The sequence below is a fragment of the Notolepis coatsorum genome (genome assembly GCF_963971535.1).
Source record: "Notolepis coatsorum genome assembly, chromosome: 5".
Taxonomy (NCBI): domain Eukaryota; kingdom Metazoa; phylum Chordata; class Actinopteri; order Aulopiformes; family Paralepididae; genus Notolepis; species Notolepis coatsorum.
This window is the reverse complement of record NC_140169.1, coordinates 205,446,134-205,457,368: the sequence shown is the minus strand read 5'-3', so window position 1 is coordinate 205,457,368 and position 11,235 is coordinate 205,446,134. Positions and strand designations below refer to the sequence as shown.

General features: G+C 37.7%; 1 protein-coding gene across 1 annotated transcript in view; it reads left to right on the top strand.

The window, feature by feature from the left end:
* The window catches only part of cfap91 (cilia and flagella associated protein 91), a gene marked incomplete at both ends in the record, with an annotated part of 48,933 nt that extends 46,353 nt beyond the window's left edge, over positions 1–2,580 (top strand). The window contains one exon of the mRNA XM_084314423.1: positions 2,354–2,580. Coding sequence (XP_084170549.1) covers positions 2,354–2,580 — 227 coding nt within the window. The remainder of the gene's footprint in view (positions 1–2,353) is intronic.
* Positions 2,581–11,235: the final 8,655 nt, after the last annotated feature.

Sequence of the window (11,235 nt, the reverse complement as noted above, 5' to 3'; positions counted from 1 at the left end):
AGAGAGAGAGAGAGAGAGAGAGAGAGAGAGAGAGAGAGAGAGAGAGCTATCTCTCTTGGCAGAACGCCCAGAATGAGCTATCTTCAGCAGTTTTTATTTTGAAAACTTGAGAGTCTTATCTACAGAGGACAGAAAGGCACAGTTATGTGTATATGTGGAGAGTGTCGTGTAAAGAAATCAGGAAAAAGGGAGATGGAGAGAAAAATTTGACCAGAGGTCGAAAACATGCAATTAAAATCGATTAGTGGCCGCCACTTGTTAAAAAAGGAGTCGCCCCAGTGTAAAACACCTCACCGTGTTCGTTTTAGCCGTCCTTCCCAGACCTCGTCAACACAGTCAGCTCAACTTTCCCCTCCCGCAGAAACTCTGACGGATATTTATAATAATAAGCCCAACGCTTACCTTGGTGTCGACAACCGGCAGAATTTCTACGGGAGAGGTCCGGAGCTGGCCGTGTGAGGGGGCCCGGCAGGGCGGTCTACAGGTCAAGGGTCACCAAATGTTGTAGAAAGGTTGTTTAACACAGCAGGAGACGATATTTCCAATTGTAACAAATAGGTAATTTATTTAAGAAAAGAAGTTCTTTAACAGCAAGAGCTATGGGTCAAAGAAGATCACCACGGCTTGAACAAAAAACACTCTGTCCTGGATCCCTTTGCCTGTCCCTAAATCCCCTCTCAGTCCTGCCCCCCCATGACAGATATCATGACGTATCACATCATGTCAGATCTGACATGACGTACATTAAGATGATACGTAGATTTAACATCGGAGAGAGAGAGAACATGAAGAGAGATAAGCAAGATATGATATCCACACACGATATGATGTAAAACATTAAGAACATCGAAGAGAGAGTGAGATGTGTGTGTGTGTGTGTGTGTTTGTGTGTGTGTGTGTGTATGTGTGTGTGTGTCTGTGTGTGTGTGCGTCTGTGTACAGACGTGTGTATTGTATGTGTGTATTGTGTGTGTGTGTCTGTGTGTGTGCGTCTGTGTACAGACGTGTGTGTATTGTATGTGTGTATTGTGACACAGGGAATGTGTGTGTGTGTCGGTGTGTATGTCTGTGCGACTGTGTGTGTCTGTGTGTGTGTGTGTGTGTGTCTGTGTGACTGTGTGTGTCTGTGTGTGTGTGCTGTGTCTGTGTGTGTGCTGTGTATGTGTGTAAGAGAGAAAAGACACAAGATTAGAGCACACGATATGATGTACTGAAATGTCCATCTGCTATCTTGAGGCTGTTTTAAGAACATCAGCCAGACTGTCGCCCTAGTGTCTTTGAGCCCTGCTAGTTGACCTATATTAAACTAGTCAAGACTAACCCCTTTCCTACCTCCACCCTCGTATACACATTTTCCACAACAATGCTATTGATAGCATTCAGCCACTAGATGTCGCACTAGAGCACCAACATGTCAGACCAAAACAACAACCCTAGCGTTTGTCTGTCCGAAACCCTAGTGCAACTGTGAGTACCTTTAAAATTTCTCTGCGATACTTGTACGAGAAGCGTTTGGATAGAGAAAAGCAATGCACATACCATGTAAATAACAACATTCATTTCAGACCCATCAAAAAGAATTAAGAAAAATTATAAATTAAATTAATAATTATTTTGGGGGAAAAGCAATACTTTTATTTTCACCCCTTTCTAAAAGCTGAACTCTTGATAACAGGACTAACACTAGACAACATGTAAATATGACTGAACTCTTCATACAAGGACTAACACTAGACAACATGTAAATATGACTGAACTCTTGATAACAGTACTAACACTAGACAACATGTAAATATGACTGAACTCTTGATAACAGGACTAACACTAGACAACATGTAAATATGACTGAACTCTTGATAACAGTACTAACACTAGACAACATGTAAATATGACTGAACTCTTGATAACAGGACTAACACTAGACAACAGGTAAATATGACTGAACTCTTGATAACAGGACTAACACTAGACAACATGTAAATATGACTGAACTCTTGATAACAGGACTAACACTAGACAACATGTAAATATGACTGAACTCTTGATAACAGTACTAACACTAGACAACAGGTAAATATGACTGAACTCTTCATACAAGGACTAACACTAGACAACAGGTAAATATGACTGAACTCTTCATACAAGGACTAACACTAGACAACAGGTAAATATGACTGAACTCTTGATAACAGGACTAACACTAGACAACGGGTAAATATGACTGAACTCTTCATACAAGGACTAACACTAGACAACAGGTAAATATGACTGAACTCTTCATACAAGGACTAACACTATAAATAACTAAATGTATTTTTTAAAGTTATTATTTTTATGGCTCCTTCCTACACAGTCCACCAGAAGCAGCGTAAACACCTGGAGGCTGCTCGTCACATCCTACAGGGGGCAACAGCGGCCTCTCCTTCAGTCAGAACCCCCAACCAGACCCTGGAGGAGACTGTTCTCAGAACCCCCGACCAGACCCTGGAGGAGACTGTTCTCAGAACCCCTGACCAGACCCTGGAGGAGACTGTTCTCAGAACCCCCGACCAGACCCTGGAGGAGACAAGAGAGGACTAAAACAAGAAGAGATGTCTCAACAAGATTCAGTTTCTCTTTTGCAAATGTCTATTTGAATTAAAAGTGATGAATTTAATTATCAGTGTGTTTCGGTGAGTTGTTAATAATGTTCTGTTGTAAATGGACTGCATTTGTACGTATAGCATATGTGTTATGTACCGCATGTATTTATATGACTTTCTTTATTAGAGATAGATGGCAGCCTATGGGTGATTTGGTTAGGTTGGAGTTACCCAGAGCCTCGTATAAAAGCTACTTGGCAAAAGTTCTGTCATAGAATACACATGCGGGAAAATCCAGGAAGTGTCGTGGGAGCAGTAGCTTGGATCACAAGGCTCGGCCAAGACTGAGCTACAAATCAAAGGAACAAAAAAAATAAAAAAAATGTAAATGATAAACTCATTAATCAATAATGTTTGGTGGAAAAGCAATACTTTTAATTTGCACCCTTCTAAAAGCTCTGTTGGTGTATTATTATTATTACACATTTTATTTATAGCACCTTTAATGTGAAATTCAAAATGTCCCTTTAATAGGATAATTAAATCATTTGTGTAAAGTTAATTAAATGTTTCTCTTATTGTCAACATAGCCTATGAAAAGACCAAAACCAACTTCCAAGTCTGGTCCATCCAGCCAACATCAGATTATAGCTCATATCCAGAAGGCACACAACTCTTTGTCATACAATTCAAAAACCACAAAAAAAAAATCACAGAGCCAGTGTGTTCTGGTCAGTATAATTCATCATGTTAAAACAAGTCACACAGCTGTTTGTTCTGGTCAGTATAATTCATCATGTTAAAACAAGTCACAGTACTGTTTGTTCTGGTCAGTATAATTCATCATGTTAAAACAAGTCACAGAGCTGTTTGTTCTGGTCAGTATAATTCATCATGTTAAAACAAGTCACAGAGCTGTTTGTTCTGGTCAGTATAATTCATCATGTTAAAACAAGTCACAGAGCTGTTTGTTCTGGTCAGTATAATTCATCATGTTAAAACAAGTCACAGAGCTGTGTGTTCTGGTCAGTATAATTCATCATGTTAAAACAAGTCACAGCTGTTTGTTCTGGTCAGTATAATTCATCATATTAAAACAAGTCACAGTACTGTTTGTTCTGGTCAGTATAATTCATCATGTTAAAACAAGTCACAGAGCTGTTTGTTCTGGTCAGTATAATTCATCATGTTAAAACAAGTCACAGTACTGTTTGTTCTGGTCAGTATAATTCATCATGTTAAAACAAGTCACAGTACTGTTTGTTCTGGTCAGTATAATTCATCATGTTAAAACAAGTCACAGCTGTTTGTTCTGGTCAGTATAATTCATCATGTTAAAACAAGTCAATACTGTTTGTTCTGGTCAGTATAATTCATCATGTTAAAACAAGTCACAGAGCTGTTTGTTCTGGTCAGTATAATTCATCATGTTAAAACAAGTCACACAGCTGTTTGTTCTGGTCAGTATAATTCATCATGTTAAAACAAGTCACAGAGCTGTTTGTTCTGGTCAGTATAATTCATCATGTTAAAACAAGTCACAGAGCTGTTTGTTCTGGTCAGTATAATTCATCATGTTAAAACAAGTCACAGTACTGTTTGTTCTGGTCAGTATAATTCATCATATTAAAACAAGTCACAGAGCTGTTTGTTCTGGTCAGTATAATTCATCATGTTAAAACAAGTCAATACTGTTTGTTCTGGTCAGTATAATTCATCATGTTAAAACAAGTCACAGCTGTTTGTTCTGGTCAGTATAATTCATCATGTTAAAACAAGTCAATACTGTTTGTTCTGGTCAGTATAATTCATCATGTTAAAACAAGTCACAGTACTGTTTGTTCTGGTCAGTATAATTCATCATGTTAAAACAAGTCACAGAGCTGTTTGTTCTGGTCAGTATAATTCATCATGTTAAAACAAGTCACAGCTGTTTGTTCTGGTCAGTATAATCCATCATGTTAAAACAAGTCACAGAGCTGTTTGTTCTGGTCAGTATAATTCATCATGTTAAAACAAGTCACAGCTGTTTGTTCTGGTCAGTATAATTCATGTTAAAACAAGTCACAGTACTGTTTGTTCTGGTCAGTATAATTCATCATGTTAAAACAAGTCACAGAGCTGTTTGTTCTGGTCAGTATAATTCATCATGTTAAAACAAGTCAATACTGTTTGTTCTGGTCAGTATAATTCATCATGTTAAAACAAGTCACAGTACTGTTTGTTCTGGTCAGTATAATTCATCATGTTAAAACAAGTCAATACTGTTTGTTCTGGTCAGTATAATTCATCATGTTAAAACAAGTCACAGCTGTTTGTTCTGGTCAGTATAATCCATCATGTTAAAACAAGTCACAGAGCTGTTTGTTCTGGTCAGTATAATTCATCATGTTAAAACAAGTCACAGAGCTGTTTGTTCTGGTCAGTATAATTCATCATGTTAAAACAAGTCACAATACTGTGTGTTCTGGTCAGTATAATTCATCATGTTAAAACAAGTCACAGAGCTGTTTGTTCTGGTCAGTATAATTCATCATGTTAAAACAAGTCACATAGCTGTTTGTTCTGGTCAGTATAATTCATCATGTTAAAACAAGTCACAGTACTGTTTGTTCTGGTCAGTATAAATCATCATGTTAAAACAAGTCACAGTACTGTTTGTTCTGGTCAGTATAATTCATCATGTTAAAACAAGTCACAGTACTGTTTGTTCTGGTCAGTATAATTCATCATGTTAAAACAAGTCAATACTGTTTGTTCTGGTCAGTATAATTCATCATGTTAAAACAAGTCACAGTACTGTTTGTTCTGGTCAGTATAATTCATCATGTTAAAACAAGTCACAGAGCTGTTTGTTCTGGTCAGTATAATTCATCATGTTAAAACAAGTCACTGTACTGTTTGTTCTGGTCAGTATAATTCATCATGTTAAAACAAGTCACAGCTGTTTGTTCTGGTCAGTATAATTCATCATGTTAAAACAAGTCACAGAGCTGTTTGTTCTGGTCAGTATAATTCATCATGTTAAAACAAGTCACAGCTGTTTGTTCTGGTCAGTATAATTCATCATGTTAAAACAAGTCACAGAGCTGTTTGTTCTGGTCAGTATAATTCATCATGTTAAAACAAGTCACAGAGCTGTGTGTTCTGGTCAGTATAATTCATCATGTTAAAACAAGTCACAGCTGTTTGTTCTGGTCAGTATAATTCATCATGTTAAAACAAGTCACAGCTGTTTGTTCTGGTCAGTATAATTCATGTTAAAACAAGTCACATAGCTGTTTGTTCTGGTCAGTATAATTCATCATGTTAAAACAAGTCAATACTGTTTGTTCTGGTCAGTATAATTCATCATGTTAAAACAAGTCACAGAGCTGTTTGTTCTGGTCAGTATAATTCATCATGTTAAAACAAGTCACAGTACTGTTTGTTCTGGTCAGTATAATTCATCATGTTAAAACAAGTCACAGTACTGTTTGTTCTGGTCAGTATAATTCATCATGTTAAAACAAGTCACAGTACTGTTTGTTCTGGTCAGTATAATTCATCATGTTAAAACAAGTCACAGTACTGTTTGTTCTGGTCAGTATAATTCATCATGTTAAAACAAGTCACAGTACTGTTTGTTCTGGTCAGTATAATTCATCATGTTAAAACAAGTCACTGTACTGTTTGTTCTGGTCAGTATAATTCATCATGTTAAAACAAGTCACAGCTGTTTGTTCTGGTCAGTATAATTCATCATGTTAAAACAAGTCACAGAGCTGTTTGTTCTGGTCAGTATAATTCATCATGTTAAAACAAGTCACAGCTGTTTGTTCTGGTCAGTATAATTCATCATGTTAAAACAAGTCACAGAGCTGTTTGTTCTGGTCAGTATAATTCATCATGTTAAAACAAGTCACAGAGCTGTGTGTTCTGGTCAGTATAATTCATCATGTTAAAACAAGTCACAGCTGTTTGTTCTGGTCAGTATAATTCATCATGTTAAAACAAGTCACAGCTGTTTGTTCTGGTCAGTATAATTCATGTTAAAACAAGTCACAGAGCTGTTTGTTCTGGTCAGTATAATTCATCATGTTAAAACAAGTCAATACTGTTTGTTCTGGTCAGTATAATTCATCATGTTAAAACAAGTCACAGAGCTGTTTGTTCTGGTCAGTATAATTCATCATGTTAAAACAAGTCACAGTACTGTTTGTTCTGGTCAGTATAATTCATCATGTTAAAACAAGTCACAGTACTGTTTGTTCTGGTCAGTATAATTCATCATGTTAAAACAAGTCACAGTACTGTTTGTTCTGGTCAGTATAATTCATCATGTTAAAACAAGTCACAGTACTGTTTGTTCTGGTCAGTATAATTCATCATGTTAAAACAAGTCACAGTACTGTTTGTTCTGGTCAGTATAATTCATCATGTTAAAACAAGTCACAGAGCTGTTTGTTCTGGTCAGTATAATTCATCATGTTAAAACAAGTCACAGTACTGTTTGTTCTGGTCAGTATAATTCATCATGTTAAAACAAGTCACAGTACTGTTTGTTCTGGTCAGTATAATTCATCATGTTAAAACAAGTCAATACTGTTTGTTCTGGTCAGTATAATTCATCATGTTAAAACAAGTCAATACTGTTTGTTCTGGTCAGTATAATTCATCATGTTAAAACAAGTCACAGTACTGTTTGTTCTGGTCAGTATAATTCATCATGTTAAAACAAGTCACAGAGCTGTTTGTTCTGGTCAGTATAATTCATCATATTAAAACAAGTCACAGAGCTGTTTGTTCTGGTCAGTATAATTCATCATATTAAAACAAGTCACAGAGCTGTTTGTTCTGGTCAGTATAATTCATCATGTTAAAACAAGTCACAGAGCTGTTTGTTCTGGTCAGTATAATTCATCATGTTAAAACAAGTCACAGAGCTGTTTGTTCTGGTCAGTATAATTCATCATGTTAAAACAAGTCACAGTACTGTTTGTTCTGGTCAGTATAATTCATCATGTTAAAACAAGTCACAGAGCTGTTTGTTCTGGTCAGTATAATTCATCATGTTAAAACAAGTCACAGTACTGTTTGTTCTGGTCAGTATAATTCATCATGTTAAAACAAGTCACAGTACTGTTTGTTCTGGTCAGTATAATTCATCATGTTAAAACAAGTCACAGAGCTGTTTGTTCTGGTCAGTATAATTCATCATGTTAAAACAAGTCACAGAGCTGTTTGTTCTGGTCAGTATAATTCATCATGTTAAAACAAGTCACAGAGCTGTTTGTTCTGGTCAGTATAATTCATCATGTTAAAACAAGTCACAGAGCTGTTTGTTCTGGTCAGTATAATTCATCATGTTAAAACAAGTCACAGAGCTGTTTGTTCTGGTCAGTATAATTCATCATGTTAAAACAAGTCACAGAGCTGTGTGTTCTGGTCAGTATAATTCATCATGTTAAACATCAATGGATTCATCTTCCCATTTCTTTTTTGTAACACAAAACATTACGTTTGACATGAAAGGGTTTCTACACTGAGCAACGGAACCCCAAGAGATGTAATTAAGCAGATGACATGCCACAGTGAAACCACTGGGTGGCAGTAGTAAGCCTAGAACAATGGGGAAAGTCCAACAGGGATGAAGCTAAGGCCCTGTCCACACGAGAGTTTGGATTTAATATGACCGAAGTTTGAAAAAATAAAACTCCGTCCACACGGTGAACACAGGTGGACAACCGTGTATAACTGCGTACTCACGGGCAGAGCAATGGGTACAATACAATACGGCTCAATACAAACAATTGTTAAGGGGATGCAGTCTGGACTGGGTTCCTTATAAGTTATAACAATAACTTGACAACACATGAGTTTAGTTTAGCTGCAGCTACATGTTTACTCTGAGCGTCAACAGACATCAGTCGATCACAACACTCTTCAACACAGACGATACGTTTTGAACAAAAGTTTGTTACAATCATTTTCATATAACGCTACTTGGGACAGCTCTGCTGTAAACACTGGTGTAGTTGGCTCTGCTCTAATCTCTCTACCCCGCGGTCTGCCGTGAACATGGGGAATAATTGCGACAGCTCTGCTGTAAACACTGGGAATAACCTCGGTTGCTATGCCCACACGCAACTGCAAAACCGCACAACTCCACCCTGGCCACCGGTTTCAAAAGACCGCGGTTGCAGTGTAGCAAATCCCCGGTTGTGTGTGGCCGAACAGTGCAACTGCGCACATACAATCACAGTTACATTAAACCCAGCGTTCGTGTGGACGGGGCCTAAGACTATAGCAAACTGTGAGGAGGATTTCAAGAAAGAACAAACAAATCTCCTGGAGTGAAGATGTGTTATGTGCAGCTCCCTCATGCAATGGTGTGATGGCCCAACAGCCCTCCATCAACGTGTCCAGCTCCAGGCATTCTAATAGGCTTCACACACGAAAAAAGGAGGGTTTCTGATTCTGTCCAACATGGCAACAACAAACTAAAGGAAAATCACTACTAAGCTACTGAATGCAGTGAATCCAAGATTCAGTACTGGGTCTTTCCAATTAACCGTACACACATACTAGCCTACATTTGAAAATAGAAAAGCAAATAAAAATATCTTCTGTATTAACGCACATGATAGGGCCTGAATGAACAAAGGAAAAATACACAGTATCATTTCCCCACCCCTGTGAGGAGTGAGACAGACGACGTGACGTAGCTGAGAGGAACAGGGAGGGAGGTTGCCAAGGCTGCTGAATGCAGTGTGCCGACGATGGATATGTTTACAGTGTGACACACAGGTTCTGAGAAATGGGATCACACTAGCGCTAGCATGCTAACGCTCCCGGGAGGGCTTTTAGTCACGAACGGGTCTACCTGCTCCTCTGACATTGCGACATTGAATGATGTTTCCTGCAGTGATTTAATATATATAGACTATCGTTTCGTTTTCTCGAGAAAATTATCGCGTTATCACGAGAAAACAAATTAAATTAACTCGTTATCACGGGAAAACGGAGCAAATAAAATGTATGAATGTACGGCCTCTTAGGGCTTCCGTAATATGCATATATATAGTAACTTATTATAGTGTGAATTTCTCCAGACCTCACTCAACTCCAACCCACACATCAGACCAAATTAAAAAAAGATTATAAAGTGCAATTCACCTTACGGCCATCATTGTTTTGGTAGATCGCTATGAATACATTTCAATGAGCAGATGAGTAATTCACTTCATGTATTTCAAATCACGAAAACGACTGTGCTATGTTTATTCACATCTGTAGCAGTAGGCTATGCTATTGTATAAAATAGGCTACAGTTTATTAAAAATGATTAACACCATTGATCATCTATTGTGTGTCTAAATGCAATATGCAGACATGGGCTGTAGACAGGTAATAATTCTCTCAGTAGTTAAGTGTTGTTGTAGTACCACTTTGTCACACACGAGGGAGCACTTCTCCATATAAACTAGCATGGTGCTAGTAGGACTGGGGTCGGTCTGTCCTTCATCAGGTAGGTAGGTAAATATATCCACATTTAAATACATATATAAACATTACCAAGAGAGGCGGGAGGCAGTCATGTGTTGTATTGTTTAATTTTCTACCTAAAATCACAGGGATTGTGTTAAATCTGCTGTGGGTATCAAATAAGGAGGAGTAGATAGGAAGGCTGAGAGGGAGACACAGGAGAGAAGGTTCTTTATTGAGACAGTAGGAAGGCTGAGAGGAACTGGAGTGCTAAAACTCAAACTTGTGATGCCATCAAGTATAAACTCTGGAGCTATAGACAATGCATTTGGAAATATGGTATAGGTGACACTGAGAGCACCCAGGGGAATGTTCTGAGTATACACATACATTTTCTGTTTCAGAAGTGAAAACACTACCATAGAATAAAGCATATTTGAGTATAAAAACTCAAACAAACATTATGTGGGTCCACAAAATCATTCTCTCATTCGTTGTCTATAGGAGCAGCTCCAGACTTTAGACCTGATAACATCAAAAGTTTGTTCGCCTTGGGAGATAGTAGCTCATGTTCACAAATCTTGATTGAACTTTCTATAGGCCATGGAAATAACATAATGGAATTCTTAATTCTGGTGATGTTCCCCTTTAAAGACAAATACAGTGGATGTTTAGCACCATTTGTTTTTCACAACTGGATTTAGCTTAAATGTAAATGTTCAGGTTAGGCCTTTCTTCTTACTTCTGCTTAGGCTACAAGTGACTTTCACACTTGACACAAACCACATCAGAATAGAAAATACAGTGGGTTGTGAATAGGCTTAGAGACTTGCACTGGAAGAAATATAAGAGGGAGCTGAGTTCAGGGGCGTCGTTCTGGTATGGCAAGGTATGGCACTCGCCATACGGCTCAATACACACAATTGTTAAGGGGATGCAGACCTGAGAAAGATGTTTGTCTTGTTTACATCAGGGTCCCCCATTTTCAATTCATATCGACATACAGGTATTTAGTACCGATACATGTTAGTCTTAGACAAAGTTAAATTATGCCCTTTGCATATCTTTTCTGGATATACATTTTAAATAACCAGAGGCAACACTAAAGCAGCACTGTAATGTATCGTACCCGAGGCAGCCCAAATCTTCTCAAAGATTTTATCATAAGTGTGCCTCGACTTCATTT